This window comes from Canis lupus, chromosome 24, assembly GCF_003254725.2.
Source record: "Canis lupus dingo isolate Sandy chromosome 24, ASM325472v2, whole genome shotgun sequence".
NCBI lineage: Eukaryota > Metazoa > Chordata > Mammalia > Carnivora > Canidae > Canis > Canis lupus.
Genome location: NC_064266.1, coordinates 19,802,898 through 19,825,071, shown reverse-complemented (window position 1 = coordinate 19,825,071; position 22,174 = coordinate 19,802,898). Strand labels below are relative to the sequence as shown.

Sequence of the window (22,174 nt, the reverse complement as noted above, 5' to 3'; positions counted from 1 at the left end):
CTGGGGGAGCAGAGAATCAAGAATATCAAGCAGAGATTGAGATTCATGCTCCTGCTGAGCATGGAGCCTCTCACAAGGCTCAATCTCATGACCCTGAGATTATGACCTGGGCTGAAACCAAGAGTCAGACACTTAACCAACTGAGCCATCCAGGCACCCCAGTAATTCTTTGTGTTAAATTCTCTCCCTTAAATAACTGGGGTGCTTCTGTCTCCTGCCTGTCTCTGACACAATTATGGCTATTCCTACCAGTGCTGCTGGACTCACTGGTGTTTATGTCCCCCGGTGCACAAGAATGAGACTTTCTCCAAGGCATGTAACAAAGGGTTGAATTGGAGGTAGACAAATGATCAAGTTTATGAGAAACTTGTTTTTCATGGTGGGCCACTTAGACTCCCACAAGCAGTGTCTCAGAGTCCCTGTTGCTCCACATTTCCACCAACACTTGGTATTATCAATGTTTATTGTTGCCAAGAGAATGGGTGCAAAATGATATTACATTGTGGTCTTAACAGGCATGCTCCCGAATACAAACATGGGTGCTAACCTGACTTCTCATTCCAGGTCCACCATTTACTTATTTAGCTACCTCACCTGAAAAAAAAAAAAAAAAAAGATAGTATCTATGCCCTAGGATGATTGTACAGATTAAATGAGATAATGCATAGAAATCACTTGACCCAGCACCTGGCATTGGAAAGGCTAGTAGATGACAGCTTGTTATTACAGGTCATGTGATTGTGTGCTGATTTGCAGAACTATGATTATTACAGATAGAGAAGTTTGCTAGCAACCATCATTGAGAGATACTTGCCTGGCTGGGCAAAGCAGGACACTGGTCTTCCATGCCCGGTTCCAACCACCAGCATCCACTGTCCCTCCCAGCTTCCCACAGCTGGATCCCCAACCAAAAACCCCTGCCAAGTGCCCCTCAACCAATCTAGGAAGACAGACCTGGAACTCCTGAGCCTGTCTCCTCTGTCGGATTATTTGTTGTTCTCCAAGACCCCACATCTGGAACCAAGGTTCAGTTCCTGATCCTTGGTCAGAACAAACTTAGACTGAGCCTAGAGGCTGGGGTTAGGGGCTTGCAGTGGAAGTGGGATCAGCATGGGCTCCTACAGGACTGAGCTGAAAATCACGTACATCCAGAACAGACAGTGAGCACCAGAGGGAGCATGTGGTCATGGTCTCAGAAAGGGAAATCCAGTGTTTTCTCTGCTAAAGCAACAAAAACAGGACTATACACTCAAGCTTTACATTCAAGGGTGAGTAGAGGATGGGCCACAGATGTGAAAAAGAAAGATGAGGTTGGAAGCTAAAAAGCTCTAGGAGAAAGTGCATTCCTGGCCTCTTCTAGCTTCCGGTGGCTGCCAGCACTCCCTGACTTGAGGCTACATCACTCCCATCTCTGGTCTGTCTTCACATTGTCCTCTCCTATGTGTGTGAACTCTCCCTCTGCCTTTCTCTTACTCAGGATATATGTGAGTGCCTTTAAGACCCACCAGGATCATCCAGAATAAACTTCTCTCAAGATCCTTAACACAGTCAATGTCTGTGAAGCCATGCCCCCTCTTATTTTTTCCATGTAAACCAACATTCACAAATAGCAGGGATTAGGGTGTGGGCATCACTTTTCAGCTACCACCGTAGGTAATCAACAAAAGAGAACTTCCCTCTCATTTTTTTTTTTTTTTTTTTTTTTTGGAAATCATTCTCTGGACAACATAAGGGCTAAGAAGAATTCTGTATAGCTGGAGAGTGTGTTGGGCCCTGTCCAAAGAAGGATGACACATGTTTATTGAACATCTACTATGCACAGGCACCAAAACATATCACCTGGCTAGGGACCGCATATTAATATTCCCATTTGACAGAGGAGAAAACTGAGGCTCTGGGAGATAATGGAAAATATATATTGATCTATGCCCCTGGTTCCTGGTACAGAGCTTCTCAGTCCCTTGTAATCTCTTAAGCAATAAGAGCACTAGGAGCATCTCTTATTCTATATTTGCCTGACCCCGTCCGTGATGCAGAGTACCAATAAACCCTTGTAAATTCCTAAGTTATAAGAGCACTAGAGGCATCTTTTATTCTAATGAGGGGACTCAGGTAGGCTCCTGGGTAGCTGGCTCTTGGATGGGGGCTGGTCACCAGAAACTAAGCCATGATTAAAGGTTAGAATTTTCAGTCTCTCCCTCCCATCCTCCAGAGAGGAGAGAGGGGCTGGAAATGGAGCTTATAATTGATGGTACCTACATAAGGAAGCCTCCATGAAATCCTAATATCAGGGGGTTGGGGGAAATTCGAGATTGGTGAATACAGTCACGTACCAGAGGGTGCCATACCCCAACTCCACAAGCACAGAAGCTCCTGTGCTTGGGACCCTCAAAGACCTCATCCTATGTATTTCTTCCTCTGGCTATTCATCTGCATCTTTTAATAAGCTGGTAAAGGTAAGTTTTTCCTGAGTTCTGTGAGCCATTCTAGCAAATTAACTGAGCCAGGGACGGGGTCATGGGAAGACCCAATTTGTAGCCAAGACAGGTGGAAGTTGTGGGTAACCTAGCAACCTACTACTTGCTACTGGCATCTGAAGTGGGGGAGGGAGGAGCAGTCTCGTAGGATTAAGCCCTTCACCTGTACACACAGATCTCCAGGTAGATAGTATCAAAATTGAGCTAAACTGTAAGGGACACCCAGCTGGTATCATGGACAATTGCTTGGAGTGGGAGGGAAAAATGCACATTTGGTGACAGACGAGGTGTGGAGAACTGGGTTTTTCCCTACTCAGGAGGAAGAGACCAGGTTTTCTATCCAGGCCCAAAAAGCACTAGCCAAGGAAGCTAAAAGCAGGATAGTTGAGAGCCAATTAAATGGGCCATTCAAAGTTTGATATTTGACCAACGTTTTTGTGGTCCTTCCCAAGAGCTGTCAGCCTGGGGTAACTACTCTGTCCATGGGCGCCACCTGGTGTCCACGCAGAGTAATTCCTCTGGAACCTGCCTGCTCTGAGTTCTACAGGACTGGCTCCTTCACCATCCTTTCCTGCGGTGGGACATCTTCCTGGGAAGGCTATGAAGGATGAGGCTTTCTGGTCCTCGAACTCTGGGTGTGAATTTCAGCTCTGCCACTGACTTAGTGACCTAGGGCGAATCACTTCTCTGATCCTCCATTTAACCTTAGCTCTCAAATGAAAATGACACCTCCCCAAGCCATGGAGAGGATCTTGAGAAAGTGCTTTGTAAACTGGGAATAATCGGAGACAATGGCGAGAAGCATTATCTGCAATCGAATAGGCCTGGATTCATTTTTTAAAATATGAATTGTGCACATGCTATAAACCCGGCAATTTTCTGGACATGGGAATGTAGCAAGGAATCAAACATATAAAATGTATGTTTTCATGTATTTAACATTCTAGCATTCCAGTTTCCGAGTCATTCATTGATCCACAAATATTTTTCTCTGATATTACTATGTGCCAGCCGCTTTCCTAAGCAGCAGGCATAGAGGGAGTCCAATATGGCTAGAAGACAGGAAGCCAGGGGAAGGGGGTTGAGCAGGAGACAGGACCAAGTTTCATGGGGCCTGAAGCTTTTAAAATCTAGGGTATTCTTGGGACACCTGGATGGCTCAGCGATTGAGCTCTGCTTTTGGCTTAGGGCATGACCCTGGGGTTCAGGGATCATGAGTCCCACATCGGGCTCCCTGGGGGGAGCCTGCTTCTCCCTCTACCTATGTCTCTTCCTCTCTCTCTCTCTCTGTGTGTCTCTCATGAATAAATAAATAAAATATTAAAAAAAATCTAGAGTCTTCTTTTATTAAAGAAACAGAACGCAGGTCATAAATACAGAACTAGGTTAGAAAGGGAATTTTTAAAAGAAGGACAGAAGAAATAACAAATCACAGAGTTCATAAAGCTGACAACTATCACAAACATCATACATTCTAGAGACATTGAATAATATTTTTATTAATGATACAGTTCTACAATAATTTTTCTCTACATTTTTTTGCTGTGTATTCTTTGATCATCCAGTCATAAAACAATGATTTTTTTGTTTTTCTAGAAAGATAAGGAAGGTAATTTGGTCTTTACAAGATTAACTTCTTTGTGGATAGTTTAAACAATTTTTTTAGGTTGTAAAGGTTTTGCCATGTAAAATTTTCATATTATTGTCAAATTTGGGAAAGCTTCTAAATTTCTTTTATGTATGATCTGTCTTATGTACAATAGTGACTAATTTTAAGTGCTTTTTTTAAAAAAAGATTTTATTTATTCATGAGAGACACACACAGAGAGAGAGAGAGAGAGAGAGAAGGAGAGAGGCAGAGACATAGGTAGAGGGAGAAGCAGGCTCCATGCAGGGAGCCTAATGTGAGACTTGATCCGGGATCCCAGGATCATGCCCTGAGCGAAAGGCAGATGCTCAACCACTGAGCCATCCAAGATTCCCTAATTTTAAGTACTCTTGAGTTGACCAGAGTACCAACCTTAACCAGTTTACCAACGTTGCCCCCGAAAGATGAAATCTTTAACATGTCAGTATTTCATGTCAAAGAAGTGAGAAATCTTAATCTTTTCCCAATAAATTTTATAATTCACTTCTTTAAATTAATGAGATTATTAAACAATCCAAGTCTATTCATTTCTTTGATTTGAAATGTACCTATTTCTCTTAATGAATTACTACTTTTGTTAGATCTGCAGGCCATTTTATCAGTAAGTATCAGACGTCCCTAGGGCAGAAATGCTAAGAAAGACATGACACAATACAAATGAGGTCATGAAACATGGGACTTCCCGCATGGAGGTACTAGCTGTTTGTAATCCTGCCACGTTTGCCACATGGCCTATGAACACAGGACTCTGATGTTTCTGTTAGAAAGAAGAAGAAATTCCTGTTAGAAAGAAGAAAAAATATGCAGTGCATTTCTAATTGCATGTGCTGCACTGCCTGGTATATTTCTTTTTTTTTTATTTTTATTTATTTATGATAGTCACAGAGAGAGAGAGAGAGAGAGAGAGGGAGGCAGAGACATAGGCAGAGGGAGAAGCAGGCTCCATGCACCGGGAGCCTGACGTGGGATTCGATCCCGGGTCTCCAGGATCGCGCCCTAGGCCAAAGGCAGGCGCTAAACCGCTGCGCCACCCAGGGATCCCTGCCCGGTATATTTCTGATGGCCAAGAACGTCTGCTTTAACTAGGCTTTGGTGAGAACCAAATCCTCTGCTTATAGTTTAATATGTCTGATGATTGAGAGCATTATTTGTAGACTAGCTTCTGGCTCTATAGGTTTCAAGTCTATATGTTGTGTACTGACTATGTACTATGTACTGACTCTCGATGCTGGGCCCTAAATATGATATATGGTCTTGCACCATCATGTCACAATGCAGGATGAGTCAGCAGGGGCCAGTGAGTGTATTCCTGGAAGAATCCCTGCACTGAGATGGGCAGCAGTGACCTTACTATAGATGAAAGCTACTGTGAACCACATAAATGGACCCTTTTTGTCTCAGTCTTTTTGGGCTGCTATAACAAACTACCATAGACTGGGTGGCTTAATCAACAGAATAAACATTTGTTTCTGACCATTCTGGAGGCTGGGCAGTCCAAGGTTCAGGTGCTAACAGATTCTACATCTGGTGAGACACCCTGATTCCTGGTTTATAGACATCTCTTCTTGCTGTCCTCATTTGGTGGAAGGAGCAAGGGAGCTCTGCAGGGTCTCCTTTATAAGGACGCTAATCTCATTCATGAGGACTCCACCCTCATGGCCTAATCACCTCCCAAAGGCCCCCTCCTAATACCATCACATTGGGGGGTAGGATTTCAACATACAAATTGGGGGGGAGGGGCACAAATATTCGGTCCAAAACATCTCAACCAAAATTAAATGTACACCTAACTCAACTCCGCCTTAGCTGTGTGAAAATTACTAATAGGGAACCTCACTTAAATGGAGTGGGGAGGTTTTGGCAGAGGGAACTTTCATGCCCTACTACTCTTAGTCAGTTACAGACCCAGCAGGAAGAGCCAGAGTTGACCTTTCATGATCTTGACCTTTCATGAACTTGACCTTGGATGTGGATACTACTCTACCATTCCAGCTGGAGGAAGAGATGTTTTCCTTATCCCTCCAGCAACAGCTCAGTCAATAAAAACCCACAATACTTCAAACTCTCATTTACTCCAATGGACTTTTAATTCATAACAGCCTTCCCAATCTATCCCCTTTCCCCTTAAAAAAAAAAAAAAAAATCATGCCTCTCACCTGTTTCCCCGACATGCCTGCAGGTCTGCAGCGGTTTATTTATTCTAGATTGCAATTCTCTTTTATTCCTAAATAAAACCCATCTTTGGTGAGGTAAAACTGGCAGTTTTTATTTTTAAGGCTAAAAGCTACATCCTTCAAGACTCCCTGCCACCATGGTGTGATGGATGGAGAACTAGGATGGAAGGAGACATCAATCTTAAAGGATTATAGTTAAATATCTTACTTCTGCAATGTTTACAAAGACGTGTGCCCAGATGAACACATTGCTATGTTTTGTCCAGGACCTTGGAGGGCTCTGAACCTGAAGATTCACTGTGGTCAAGATAAATCCACCCACCTGAAATGAAGCTAGAATAATAAGTAAGGGAGAGACTATGCAGGACCCTGCACTTATTAGGAGGGAGTTTGGATTTTATTCTAAGAGAAACAGGAAAATGTAAAGGGTTTTAAGGGAGGAAGACAGAGGGTAAAGTGATTTGATTTATACTTTCTTTTTTTCTTTTTAAAGGTTTTATTTATTTATTCACGAGAGACACACAGAAAGAGGCAGAGATATAGGCGGCGGGATAAGTAGGCTCCCCATGGGGAGCCTGATGTGGGACTCGATCCCAGGACCCCAGGATCATGATTTGAGCCACCCAGGTGCCCCGATTTATATTTTTCAAAGACTACTCTGGCTTTGGTGTGGACAGTGGGCTTAAGGGGCAAGTGATAGGAAGGAAACTGCTGAGGAGGCTGGTGGGCCTTCTCCAGGAGACAGGTGGCTTAGATGAGGGTGGGCTGGGTAGAGGTGGTGAGAAGTGATATGAGAAGTGATAGCATAAGGTGAGTGGTGGGTGTGCTGAGGGACTGATATTAAGTGCACGTGCGGTGGGCATCAAGAGTGTCTCCCAGGCAGCCTGGGTGGCTCAGCAGTTTAGCTCCTGCCTTCAGCCCAGGGCGTGATCCTGGGGAGCCGGAATGGAGTCCCATGTCGGGCTCCCTGTGTGGAGCCTGCTTTTCCCTCTGCCTGTCTCTGCCTCTCTCTCTCCTCTCTCTCTCTCTCTGTGTCTCTCATGAATAAATAAAATCTAAAAAAAAAAAAAGTGTCTCCCAGATATCTCCTTAAGTGGTTGCTGTGACCCCATCCCAAGCTGGGAAAATGGGACTTAGACCTAAGTTTGAATCCTGTCTCTACCATCATTCCCAGTTATGTGATCTGGGACAGGTCGCTTCTCCTCTCTGGGTCATCTCCTCATCGCAAAATGGGGAAAAGAGTATTTTGTTTGAAGAGTATTAAAAAGAAAACCATTGGGACTCCTGGGTGGCTCAGTGGTTGAGCATCTGCCTTCAGCTCAGGTCGTGATCCTGGGGTCCTGGGCTCCCCCCAGGGAGCCTGCTCTCCCTCTGCCTAGGTCTCTGCCTCCCTCTGTGTGTGTGTGTGTGTGTCTCTCATGTATAAATAAAATGCTTAAAATTAAAAAAGAAATAAAAGACAAAGAAAACCACAGGCCCAAAATAATGCCACTTAGGCCAAGTCCCCAAATCGGGGACTTAATCCATAAGCTAAGTGCAGTTTCAACCTCCCCCAGAAATGTGGTCTTAACTGGTCAGTCAGGAATTTTCAGACAGGCACTAATGAGTCTGCCAAGGAGCCCTCCCCATCCCCCACAAAGGATGAGTTAATTTGCACAGTAAGACCCCTTGCTCTTGCTCCTAAGTGAAAGCAAGATTACCTGAAACAATCCTTCTTTTGCTAACTTTCACGCCACACTGCTATTCCATAAAAACCTACTTTGTGCTTTTCCGTCTACTTGCTAGATGTGGTGCTGCCTGATTCATGAATCATTTAATAAAGCCAATTAGATCTTTAAAATGTACTTGTTTAAATATGTGTTATTTAACACGCGTAAATGCGACAACCTATCAGGAGAAGCCTGGGACCTTATCAATAATCTACATATTAGATGTCAGAGTTCTTCCAAGGTTTATTAGCATTTACCATGAATCTCGAGGGAGGAAACCAGCCTTGGATCCTTATTCAGTGGTATGATTTTTCTTAGGCTCTAGCAATTGTTTTTGACTATTGAAAGCTGTGATCTTCCCAGGCAGGAAAGTAACTGCTGTCCCCAAAAGGTAGGTCAATATGATCAATCTTTTTAATAATAACAGTAATAATAACTAATATTTCTTGAGCATTTATTATTGCCAGGTTCTTTACATGCTTTGTCTCATTTATCTCTTACGATACCTACAGCACAGTTACTTTAAAAAAATTTTTAAAAAGATTCTATTGGGCAGCCCGGGTGGCTCTGCGGTTTAGCCCCACCTCCAGCCCAGGGCCTGATCCTGGAGACCCAGGATCGAGTCCCACGTCAGGCTCCCTGCGTGGAGCCTGCTTCTCCCTCTGCCTGTGTCTCTGCCTCTGTGTGTGTGTGTGTGTTTCATGAATAAATAAATAGAATAAAGATTTATTTATTCATGAGAGACACAGAGAGAGAGGCAGAGACACAGGCAGAGGAGAAGCAGGCTCCCTGAGAGGGACCCTGATGTGGGACTCGATCCCAGGACTCCAGATTGCGACCTGAGCCATCCAGGCGCCCGGCACAGGTACTTTTATTAGCATCATTTCCATTCCACAGATGAGAAAACCTGGGGTTCAGGCGATCAAGTAACTTCTCTAGGGAACCCCCCAGGTACTAAGTGGAAGAGAAGAGAGGCCGTCCTAGGATGTTCAGAGACCAGGCAGAGGGGTCAGACCACCCTTCACAGTTGCTCTGTGGGGCCCGGCCCCGCCCCTGTCCTCCTCCCTGTAGGGTCCATGCCCCGCCCCCTCCGCTCCCCGCCACGCACTGCTTGAGTCCCAGGTTAGAGCTCGGACAGCGCAAGCACCCAGCCGGGTCCTGGCGCGCCCCGCCCCTCGCCCTGCTGCCCCGCCCCTCGCCCCTCGCCCCGCCCCATTCCCGGCCGCCCCGCCCCTCGCCCCGCCCCTCGCCCCGCCGCGCCCCCTGACGCCTGGCAGCCCCGGGAGGACTCGACGCGCGGACCCCGGCACCTGGTCCTCCAAGCCCCTGCTCCCGCACGCCTCTCTTCAGACCCGGCTCCGAAAGTAGGGCGCAGCCTGAGGGGCTGGGCGCAACCCGGGGGCTGAAGGCGGGCTGAGTGCTGGGGCCGCGGCGCCGGCACCCGACTCGCGCCCCGCCAGCTCCTCAGCGGCGCGAGCCCTGCGGACGGCGCCTGAGGGAGGAACGCCGCCTCCCTGAGCCCTCCCGGGCTGGAGGCGCGACCCGGCGCCCCCTCCCCGCGCGGGAGGAACGGGCGCCTGCGGCCGCCGCGCTGCCCTCAGGGTCTCGGGGCCGCCGGCCTTGACGGCTGAGGAGGAGTCGCTGTGGAGGAAGCCCCCGGGCGTCCTTGCCCTCGCGCTCGCGCCTTCGCCTCGCCTCGTGGACGCCCCACCCCGCCCCCAGCGCCTCCCCTTCCTCGCCGCTCACCGGCTTCTCCTCCCCTGAAGCAGCGCCCGGGCTCTCCCCACGCCCCTGCCCCAGAGCCGCCCGCCCCTCGGCTTTGCGCCCCTCCCCCGCTCCCCGCCGCCCTCCTCCCCTCCTCCCCTCCTCCCCCTCCCTCTCCCTGGCTCCCGGTTCCTGTTTCTCCTCAGCCTCTCGGCTTGGCGCGAAGCCAGGCCAATCTAGAAATAACCCCGCGGGACTTTGGGGTTTTTTTTTGGTGAGGGGGGACGGTGGGGGGGGGGGGTGGAGAGTGTGCTCGGGAAAATCCGTGTCTCAGGAAAATTAAATCGCAGGGTTGTTGTTTTTCCTTAGAATACGTCAATAACCATATACCTGGGAGCAATCCTGTAAGATAAATTGGAATTTATCCCAAGACCGAACGTAGAACAGACAAGAAGTGGACCCAAGGCAAGGCACAGGCCATAAACATTAAAATCTCCAGCTCTCTCACTGGGGAATATGGTTCGGTAGATGCCTAAGTTTTAATTTTGGGGCACAGTGATTTGGTTTTGGGGAGGAGATGGGCGTTGATCCAAGTTCACCTCAGTTTGGAATTCTGCGACTGATTTTGTTTTTGTGTTCATTTTGGCTCGGCTTTCTCTCCTGATCAGAACTTTAAGTAGAAAAGCAAAAAAGGCTTTTATAGTGGCAGCTTAAGATTACTTTATGTGGGCAATAACTTGATTCTTCTCTAGAAGCCAAAGTATTATTCCTTTGCTTAAAGTGGAGTCTTACGTACGATATTCTCGAGGATAGTACAATAGGTAGAAACGTGCATAAATTGTTTTTCTTCTAAGTTAAGGTTTTCTTTCACCATTCTTATTTGAGAACATTTACATTTGATTCCAGTTTCCTTTCTTTGTGTTTTTCCTGCACTTTATTGTTTTCTTCATCTTTCCACTTTATAATCCTTTGGAGTTCATTTTTTTTAACTCCAAAGATTAATCCATTGTTGAATGGATTATGGAACCAGATCATCTTGAAGAAAAGAAAGAAATTCAACACTTAGTTACAAGCCAATAATCCAACATGTCTCAAATTCCTAAGTTTTAGAAAAGAGGGGACATGTGTTCACTTTTCTTAGTTTAGTCCACCTTTTCCTGTTTTGTTTTTTGTTCCCTGTTTCCATCTCCTATTTTTCCCAGGCTTTCTCTTCTATTTATTTGACCGTGTTAGTAAGAGAACTCAAATCCTTTGCTGGGTAAAATAAGTAGAATGTAAGAAGCCATCAGTGATCAGAATACATATAAACTGGTTGTGGTTCACAATCAAACAGAGCTCTCATTAGTTTATGATTTCATATTTTAAATGACGTTTCTTCTTTAAAGAAAATCATTTGAATGATGCCTTGAACTAGAAGATAATCTGAGTGTTATTTTATAGAATTAATGAAAAAAGTGTTTTTACTGTGAAACAGCATGGAAATATTTTTGTAATCAAATTTTAAATATCTTTTAATGTTCCCTCTAGTTTGTTAAACAGCTAAGGAAAACAGGCAACATGTTCTACACACATGTGCTTATGAGTAAGCGAGGGCCATTGGCCAAAATCTGGCTTGCAGCTCACTGGGAGAAGAAACTCACAAAGGCTCATGTATTTGAATGTAATCTAGAGATAACCATTGAAAAAATTATTTCACCTAAGGTATGTTATTGGTTAAAATTACAGTATGTATTTGGCATGACTTATGAAGAAGAAAGGAACTGAATTATGTTAATATCACAAAATACATTTCCAAGGAAGTTTCACTTTCTACAATGGTCTTCTCTCTTTTCATTCCCATAACATTTATTACCTGAGAATAAACATATCAGTTTCTGTTGGTAATTAACTGTTTCATATGTTTATCATGAACAGATTGGACCCTGAAGGAGAAAGGTCATGTTTTATACATGCTTTGTAATCTTTTCTTATTCTCTTAATAAAATACCATGTATGTAGTAGGTACCAAATAAGTACTTAGAAAAATAGTGAGTACATGAATATGGAGAGAAGAAAAAAAAGTCTTGAGTATAAATCAAAATATGTATGTAAACACTTCACAAAGTACTATGTTCCTTATAAAACACTCTAATAAGGTATTAGAACTTGCATTAAAATATTTTAATATTTTTTTTAGGTTAAGTATTTTTATGTTTGAAAGAAGGATAAATTATAATTGAAAACCTTCCATTTGTCAGGCACTGGGCTAGGCTTTATGTTCATTAGATTATTTAATCTTCACAACAACCCTATGAGATGGGCTTCTTTTAACCCCAGTGAAGTGTAATAGATAAGAGCATGAACTTTTGAATTAATCTAATTTAATTCCTACTCCATTAGCAGTTGTGTTATTTTGGGCATGCTACTTACCATTTCTGAGTCTGTTTTTTCCTTCTGTAAATACAAGTTGTCAAAATTAAATAATATATGAAGAGCTGTTAGGACAATGGCTGGCATAAAATAAGTATATAATAAGTTGTAGCCATTATTAATAAACTGAAGTTCCAGAAGGTTGAATGGCAGCCTTAGCAACTGAGCCAGGGCTTGCACCTGAGTTGGCCTGACTGCAGAGTTTATAGTCTTCCCATAAAACCAATAATAACGTATTTCACTTAAATGGTACATGAGATTATCTTCATTGAATAAGAATAAAAGTTAATCATTTTACAAGAGGAGGTAAAAGTTAAATAATTCACTTTAAATAAGAATAAGCAAAATGTCTGCTTTTTAAAGAGAAGAAATTCTATGATTTTATAATTTTCAAACAGGGTTTATGAGTCTAATTCTTACCATTCTAATACTTTAAAAATTATTGAAAGGTGAAAATTGCACTTCGAACTTCAGGACACCTTCTTTTGGGAGTTGTGCGAATTTATAATAGGAAGGCAAAATATCTTTTGGCAGATTGCAGTGAAGCATTGCTTAAAATGAAGATGACATTTCGCCCAGGTATACTTGCAATGTTGATTGGTCTCACTTATTTTGGTTCCCTTTTGTATTTTTATTTTGAGTGAGCTCTTTTCATTGGTGGCACTCTGTAATTCCAAGATATATAGTAAATATAAACTTCCTTTTTACTGATTCTAAGTTTCTGTAGTTAAGGACAAGTTATATTCTTTCCCTTGAGCTCTTCCTATGTTTGCAGGGAAAGGTTATGTTTTCAGAAACTTGTAATACTCCTGCATATTTACTTAAGAAATATACATAAAGCTACCTTACCAGAGTAAGAAACTCTGATACTCAGGATTTTTTTAAAGATTTTATTTATTTATTGAAGAGAGACATACAGAGAGAGGCAGAGACACAGGCAGAGGGAGAAGTAGCTTCCTCGCAAGGAGCCAGATGCAGGACTCAATACCAGGATCACGCCCTGAGCCAAAGGCAGATGTTCAAATGCTGAGCCACCCCGGCGTCCCCTGATACTCAATTTTAATGGCTTGCTTAGTTTGCTGTATCTGTTTTTGCCTTTATTAGATGAATTAGAAATAGCGTAATTGACAAAACCCAGATATCATAATTGTCATTGTTTTCAGAATTCTCAGGATGCTAAGCAGCATTCTATTATGAAATATCATAGAAAATCTCTAGGCATTCCAAAGTGCTAGAGATTTACATGTGTCAAAAAAAAAAAAAAGATTTACATGTGTCATAAATATAATGCCTTTTAGTTTTAATTTAATTTTAAGACATTCATCATTTCTACCTTGTATTTTGGTTATTTAGGTACAGGCCTTGCCTGTCACACCAGTTTGCAAGCCCCTTGAAGGCAACATCTTTGTTGTATTTATTTCCTGAATCTCTTATACAACTTGTCTCAACGCCTTGAACATACTCTTCCCTCAATATTTGTTGAATCAGGGTTGACAGGGTTTTGTTCTTTATTTAAAATATTTGTAGAATCTCTACATAGGGTTTATACTCAATCAAATATGGTTCATTTGCTCATTATTTTATTTATATAATCCACAGATATTTGTTTATCCCATACTCTGTGCCAAACACTATTTTAGGCTCTGGGATACAAGGACAAACAAGGCAAATAAGGTCTCTGGTGAGGAAATCAGATAATGACCATGTTTTTTTTTTTTTTAATTATTACAACAATTATAGATTGCAATTTTGCTATGCAGAAATATAAACAGAATGTTTCATCAAAAAATAACAGGAAACTACTTGAGTTAGGCTGATTGGGAAAAGCCTTTCAGAGAGGATGTAACTTATTTGTTTATTTTAAAAGATTTTATTTATTTATTGATGACACACACACACACACACACACACACACACACACAGAGGCAGAAACACAGGCAAAGGGAAAAGCAGGCTCCATGCAGGGAGCCCGATGTGGGACTGAATCCCAGGACTCTGGGGATCACACCGAAGGCAGATGCTTAACCACTGAACCACCCAGGCATCCCAAGAGAGGATAGAATTTAAGGTCAAACTTGATGAATGAGAAGTACTTAGCCATGTAAAACATCCCTGAGGGAATAGCATTCCAGGCAGAGGGAATAGTGAGAGCAAAGGTCTTGAGGAAGAAAAGTGTTTGACTTGTTAAGGGAACAAAAAGACCAGTATAGTTGGAGTCTAGAGAATGAGGGAAAGATGATGCTGATAGGTTTGTAGGGCTGCAGAGGCCCTGATTAGAAGTTTGGATTTTATTTAAATGCACTGGGGAAGTCACTGAATCATTTTAAGCATGAGAGCAAGCTGATCTGATTGCTTTTTAAATATTTTTAATATCACTCTGGCTGTTTGTAGAGCATGGACTGAAGAAAAGCAGGAGTTGGGAGTTTTTTATATAGCATTATTCCTCATTGATTGTGGTTTTTTATTTTTTCAGGACTGGTGGACCTTCCAAAAGAGAATTTTGAAGCTGCTTACAGTGCTATCACATTGCCAGAAGAATTTCATGATTTTGACACCCACAATGTGAAGTAAATTTTTAAATTTTCCTTCAATTTGATTTTCTTTTAAAAAAAAAAATTATTTATTTATTTATTTATTTATTTTTATTGTAAAGATTTTATTTATTCATGAGAGACACACAGAGAGAGAGAGAGAGACAGAGAGAGAGAGAGAGAGAGAGGCAGAGACACAGGCAGAGGAAGAAGCAGGCTCCATGCAGGGAGCCTGACATGGGACTGGATCCCAGGTCCCAAGGATCAGGCTCTGGGCTGAAGGCGGTGCTAAACCGCTGAGCCACCAGGGCTGCCCTCAATTTGATTTTCTTGATATTGTATTATTTTCATCTTCATATTTCATGTACACAAGTGGAATCTAGTTAACAAATGAAATACACATGCAGTTGATGAAGACTTAAATTTGGTGTGAAATTTTGAAGTACAATGCCAAAAATGTATCATTATATTTGCTGAATGTAGTTTGCAGTATTAACAGTATGTCCATTCATTCAGTAAATATTTATTGTGTGCTTTCTATATACCAGGCACTACTCTAAGCACCAAGGAGATAGCAATGAACAACAGCTCCTGTCTGCATGAATCTTATAGTTTAAACAGATAATAAACAAATAAATACACAATATGTCAGGAAATGATCAGCAAAAATATGAAAAAAAGTAGAACATAAAGTAAATAAATGACAGGATAGTTAGGAAAGGCTTTTCTAATAAGGTCAGAGCTGAAATCTGAAGGAGGTGTGGGAATAAACCATTCAGTAATGTGAGGAAGAATGTTTCCGGTAGAGCAAGTGGGAAGGCCCTAGGGCAGAACACATTGGACGAGTTCAGGGAACAACAAGGAGGCAAGTAAGACTGAAGTGCTGTAAATGAGCGTCTGAGTCGTAGGAGACGAGGTCAGAGAGGTAGCTGGGGGTGCAAATGATGTAGGGTGTTGTAGGCCACAATAAGAATTTTTATTTTACTCAGATGGGGGCATAGAGGGGTTTTGAATAGAAGAGTGACTGGATCTGACTTGGTTTTAACATGCTCCCTCAGGCTACTTACTACAAGGGGGAAGGGGCAGAAGCAGAGAGCCAATGAAAAGGTTATTGCAGTAAGAAGTCCAGATGACTCCCCCCCACACACACACGTATACAACACACATAGCCCAAGTCCTCTGCCCTCAGAGGCTGCAAGGGAAACTCCCCCTCAACACTTACAGGTAGAGCCCAGCACTGAGAGGGTCTCCCTTCCCATACCAGGCTACATTCCCCCCCCACACACACACAAACACACCCCAATAATCTGGAGTGAAAGCCCAGGGGAATGGGGAGAAGAGGGCATTGGTGGTTGAAAAGAGTTAGTGCCTTGGATGGAGGATGCCAGGACTTATAACTGGGACTGACAGCCCTGTCCTGTCTGTGGGAACCTCAGGGTCCAACTGAGGGCATACACTCTCCCCACCAGCAGCCCACAAATGTGGGGTCAGGATGCCTGGCCTCTGTGTCCTAGAAGGGACCCTCCTGTGGTCTTTGTCTTGATCTTCCTTAATAAAGGGTATTATCCCCTCAAAAAAAAAAAAAGTCCAAGTGAGAAATAACAATGTCTGTGATTACTTCTCAGACTTCATGTTATCAAGGAGGTAGCAGTCAAAATTATGAGTATATTTTGAAGACAGAGCCAACAGGATTTGCTGAAGAGTTGGAAATGGCTTTAAGGGAAACAAGTGAAGGATGACTATGATTTGGATATGAGAATGGAGTTAGCCACCTAATGAGATGAGGATAACTAGAGAATGGCAGGTCTAAGAGGGGCAGGGTAAAGGCTTAATTCGGCTTTAGACATAAGTTTTGAGATGACTTGCATATCCAAGGGGAGTAGGCAGGTAGTGGAATATCTGGGTCTGAAATTCAGGAAAGCAGTCTGGATTAGGATCTAAATTTGAGAGTTGTGAGTATATAGGTGGAACTTCAACTGTGAGTCATAAAACCCCTAGAGAGTGAGTGTAATTTTTTAAAAAGAGATCTGAGAACAGAGTTGTTGAGTTGTTCCTAGTAGCTAATAGTCTGAGAGACTTGAGGAAGAACTAATAAAGGAGATGGAAAAAGAGCAGCCAATGAGGTAGGGAAAAAATCAAGAGAAAGTAGACCAAGAGAAGACTGGGTTCCATTAGGGAATGAACATCTGTTTCAAATGTGGTTGGTTAGTGTAAGTAAGATAAGGACTGCGAATCAACCATTTGGATTTGACAACCTGGAGATCACTTGTATAGAAGCATGTATGGTACGTTAGTGTTTATAAATAATACTATTGAGGAAAAAAGTATTTTTATAATAAAACCTGTTTTTTGTTTTAGGGATTTGTGGGGTTTTTTTTTTTTCCAGTATACCACAAAATCCTTGAATTCTGTTCACATGTTTTTCTCAATCTTCTGTTTCTCCGTAGTGCTATTGACGTTTCAGAACAGTTTACTCACAACCAAAGCAGACCGGAAGAAATCACACTTAGAGAACATTATGGTAATGATCTACTTTTCCAAGCTGGGAGCTTTGGTGAGAATATTTGAGAAATTAAAGCTACAAGCTATAATCAATTATATTTGCATTTTTATACTGAAACAACATCAATAGAAATATCTTTAGAATGAATAGAATATCTTTAGAATGAATCTTTAGAATGAATATCTTTAGAATGAATATCTTTAGAATGAATCTCTTGTGTAAATGCAACTCTACTTAAGTTTGCCTTTATCTTTTTCTAAATAGATGTCAATGCCAAGACTCAGTCTTAGGCTATAAACTTCCCTTAGTGTACAATTATTTATTGAATACTTACTATATGTTAGGTGTTGTCGTAGGCATAGGCAGCACAAAGTTTGCAGAATCCTTTCCTGAAGGAGATTCAGGCAGAGAGATAGACATGCAAATAAACATTTGCTATAGTAACATATATATAAGGTTTTACATATGTGCTGCATATACTGCCTTCAAAATATGATAATTCCTCCAGTATATGATGATATCAATTGTAAAATAACATTTTAACATGGCTTGAGACTGCGGAGAAATATCACATGCTGAATACTTACTCATTGATTGTGAAACAGAAACTGTTGAGTGTATTTTAGAATTGAGCCATATAGTATTTGTTTTTTTTTTTCTGGCATTTACCTCTGTCTTGTGCCATGATATTATGTATATCCTGTGTTGGTCTGAAAACTCCATGATGGTAAGATCTGTGTCATATTCATCTCTGACTCTCATATAGTGCCTGAAGCAGCATAGGAGAAGGATGACCTAAATCTGTGTTCGGTGAGGGTGGGTGGTCAAGGCAGTAATGCTTGAACTGTATCTCTAACCTCCATTTCTCATCCTTACTCTCCTTCCATAACTCTCATGATCTATAGCTGTGTTCTTAAATGATCTGTGGGGACAGGACAAGTTGTATAACTTTTGTTAATTTCCAGTCTGTCATGGAATAATACTTTTGTAAAACATTTAAAAATTGATGACTAGAAAAATTAAAAGTTTAAAATCAAAATATATGCTTCAATTTTTGTTATTGAATTCAACATATATAAAATTACTCTGTGAAATTGCTATAAAATATTCTAAATATTTACCTCTAATTTGTGTATTTACTCCATCACAGTAAAGCACCAACCCACAGACCATACTTTGAGGTGTTTGGATTTCTTACTGTCTGTAACCCCAAGCCTTAAAATGTAATACAGTGGCAATTTTAATCTTATTTCCTACTGCCAAGATACTCTTTACACATTTCCCTGTAAATGCTATTATTCTTCTTTAGGCCTGAAACTTTGGGATCACTTAAAAAATTTTTTTAATTAATTTATTTGAGAGAGAGAGAGTAAGCAGGATGGGGTAGGAACAGAGAGGGAGGGAGAGAGATGAGTAAGGAATCCCAAGCAGACTCTGTACTCAACATGGAGACCCATGCAAGGGCTAAGATCATGACCCAAGCTGAAACCAAGCATCAGATGCTTAAATGACTGAGCCACCCAGGCACCCCTCTAGGATCACTTTTTACACTTTCTGTAAGCTTAATGCCAGTGCTGATTAACAACAACAAAAAAATTGGAAATGTCTCTTAGGTCTTCTATTTCCCTAGCCACCAATGTATATAACACCAGTACTGGGCCGCCTGATTGGGTCAGTTGATTAAGTGTCTGACTCTTGATCTCAGGGTCATTGTGTTCAAGCCCTGCACTGGGCTCCATGGTGGGCATGGAGACTAGACCTGGAGTACTGTAATACCCTCCTATATATCCCAAGCTCTTCCTACATTTTATATATCTCTGCAAGAGCAATTGTCCTTAAATTCCATTTTTTTTCATATCACATTCCTCTACTTGAGTACCTTGGGTCCCTCTGACTTTAGAGACCCCTGCCTATCCTCAAGGCCCTCTACCAGTTTATTACCTTCTTTGTTTTATCAACTTTGTTTTACTCTCACTACGACTTTTTGTTCAAGTTACAAAAATATCTTATTAGGCAACCAGTACAATTTAGCTATTCTCAGACTGTGTCTCCTACAATTCAGAAAGAGGGAAGAACATGTTTTTAGTATACCAACAGACCTGAGTTTGAATAAGCTTTTTCTGTTGCCTTGCTGTGTGATATTGGGCAAATTACCTAGCTTCTCTGAGCTTTACTATCCTATTTGTAAAATTGGGATACTACTAGAACATCAGAGAGTTATTCCTCTTATTCCCTCCTTCAGTCTTTTTCACCAATAAGTGATTTTTATCTTCCTCAAAAACTAGCTGAAACCTAATGGTTTCTGGGAAGTGTTTAATATTAATCCATCCTATTCTGAGCTATAATACAAGATTGAAAGCAATAATTCTTTAATTTTTTTTGAGTAATCTCAGGGTATCATGATGCTCAGTGCTCAGAATATCGTGTTTGTTCATAAATGTTATTTTCTTATTGACCAAAGCTGGTTTTTCTTTTGGGAGCTTTTAAGCTGCTCCTGGAAGATGTGAACATGTTTTTAGGTTTTGGGGTGGGTAGTTGCTTTTTTTTTTTAAGCCAGTCTTTTCTATTGAGCAAATCTTTAATCCAGTGCAGTGAAGGCTGCCTTTTTCAACTCTTCCTTTCTAGAAGATATAGGCCTATAGAAGAATTTTAATATAAATGATACTTAATTATTATTTTCTTTACTAACTAGCACTAACCAACATGAGTTGTTAGAGAGAGGGAAGAGAATACCAACGTCTGTCTGACCTCTGGGTTTCAGATTCCTAGACCTAGAGATTCAAACCAAGAAAGGGAAAGAATATACATGTGCAGGTGGCCAATCTGGAAGGAAGTCATTTTGAAGCAGGGGAGTTCATTTTATCTGCTATCAGTGTTTTAAGAATTTGCTCTCATAAATCACCATTTTACAAAATATTTCACCAGTGAAATTCTAACACTGATACTATTACTGTGTCTGCAAGGTTCAGATCCTGGCTTTGTCATTAGGGTATAACTATGTGCAAATTCTAAAACCTTTTTGTGGACATATTTCCTTTTCTGTGGACAATACAGATAATAATAGTATCTTCTGTTACATAATATAATGCACATAATAAGTACTCAGTTAATGTTAGCATACTGGGTTTTGTCTTTTTCACTGCTGTATCTCCAACACCTAGCATATTTCCTAATACCCAGTCATTCAATAAAGATTTATTGCATGAATGTTGTAAGCGCATTCTTTAATATTTTACCTGCCTTTCCATTCCTAAGAAGACAGATATGCTCCTTATTTTCCAAATCTCCACTATGGATAAACAACACAAGCAATTACACTTGAAATAATATAAAATAATACTTAATCAAGAAGGACATGACCTATCTAACATAGAAAAAAATCATTCCACTGTCAATACTAATTTCCCATCTGGGAAATTATTAAACTGAACCACAACTAAAAATTCTATCCTAATGTTTTTTCCCTATTGTTTTGGAAAAAGTATTAGTCTAGAAATCCAGTCTCCACTGATTGATTAACTGAGTGACTTTAGTTGAACAATCCAAATATGTTTTTTAGCTCTCATTTTTCTTATCTGTAAAATGGAAGGGGCTATATAAGAAAATATATGAATTTCTATCTAACCCCAAAACTCTATGTTTCTATGGCTAACTCAGTATTGATAATATATATTTATTTAGGGGAGGAACCTGAAATTCTCAGAAGACATAGCTTCTTTGATGACAACATATTGCTGAATTCCAGTGGTCCTTTAGCTGAACATAGTTCTGGAAGCCTCATTGGAGAAAAATCTCTGTTGTATGACAGTGGAGATGGATTTGGAGATGAAGGGGCTGCAGGAGAGATGATCGGTATACTGTCTAATTATATAGAAGTTGGATATTTATTTCAATCATATTAGAATATATATTAATAGATTTATTAGATCAAACTAAAATTTCAGGTATGCCCCTGCATTTTTTATACAAGTTTTCAAAGTCTGTGATGTAGTTAAACATTTAGCGTAGGTCTAAGTGAATAGCCATCTAAGTACATTTTTCATATAGGATATAAAATACTGCTTGTTTTTATTTTTACAAATTCCTAAGTTTTAAGGGGAAAGGAGTGGAGTTAATATACTCCTCACAAAATATATTAGATCATATATTAGAAACATTGTTTTCCTTAACAGAAATTGTGAAACAGCTATTCTAAAGTTTTTTTTCCAACATTTTATATTATAAATATATTTTTATTATGTTATTATTATAAAATAATCATAGAAATAGGGTAGACAAAAATTGGGAAATATAAATACACATATTTTAAAGATACTGATGGCTATATAACAAGTCTTTTTTTAATTCTTGGTTTACTTTAAAAGGCTGGTTATGGCAAACTTTGAAATTTCAAAACTGAAGAAACAGTGGTTCTACCTTAGATCTCTAGCAAAGGGTTTTGAAAGCCTTTACTTCTTGATTTAAAATCTAAACATGGCTATGTAACAAGGTTACTATCTTGGTATTAGTTTAGTAAATATCTCCTGAAATGAAACATCTATTTAATAAAGGAAAGGAAATGATATATATATATATAAAATTCTATATTATCCTGCTTAAAATGTGAGTCTATATAACCAATCAAATCTATTTAAGTAGAGTTGATTCATTTTTGTAGCCCCTTACAATTCTTGTATACAATAATGTCAATAAATGTTTAGTGAACAAATGACAGATTCAACTCTGTATGACAATAGTATTTATTGTGTTTTTCAAGATAATCTACTGCAAGATGATCAGAATATTCTGTTAGAAGACATGCATTTGAGCAGAGAAATTTGTCTGCCTCCTGAGCCTCCTGAAACTATAGCGGGTATGATGAAATCATCCTTTGTGTAGAAAGTGAACAGATAGGAATATTCAAATTAAGCCTTATAACTGTGCAGTATAAGTAGCAATATAGTATAGTGAAAAATAATAAAGAATGTTGTCCCTCAAACTTTGAGTCTGACCCTAGACAATATGGAATAGAAAACTAGG

General features: G+C 40.7%; 1 protein-coding gene across 6 annotated transcripts in view; it reads left to right on the top strand.

Annotated features, from left to right (window-relative positions):
* The first annotated feature begins 9,247 nt into the window (after positions 1–9,247).
* Positions 9,248–22,174, top strand: part of RAD21L1 (RAD21 cohesin complex component like 1) — a 29,688-nt gene continuing 16,761 nt past the window's right edge. For 2 of the 6 annotated variants that reach the window (XM_025469578.3, XM_025469573.3), the window contains exons 1-8: positions 9,248–9,372; positions 10,082–10,177; positions 11,240–11,413; positions 12,571–12,700; positions 14,595–14,688; positions 17,100–17,206; positions 20,837–21,007; positions 21,912–22,007. In XM_025469578.3, the coding sequence (XP_025325363.1) occupies positions 11,270–11,413; positions 12,571–12,700; positions 14,595–14,688; positions 17,100–17,206; positions 20,837–21,007; positions 21,912–22,007 (742 nt within the window). In that variant the 5' untranslated portion in view covers positions 9,248–9,372; positions 10,082–10,177; positions 11,240–11,269. Of the gene's footprint in view, positions 9,373–10,081; positions 10,237–11,239; positions 11,414–12,570; positions 12,701–14,594; positions 14,689–17,099; positions 17,207–20,836; positions 21,008–21,911; positions 22,008–22,174 lie in introns of those variants that run through there. The other 4 variants (XM_025469575.3, XM_025469574.3, XM_049100442.1 and 1 more) reach the window with 4 other exon arrangements.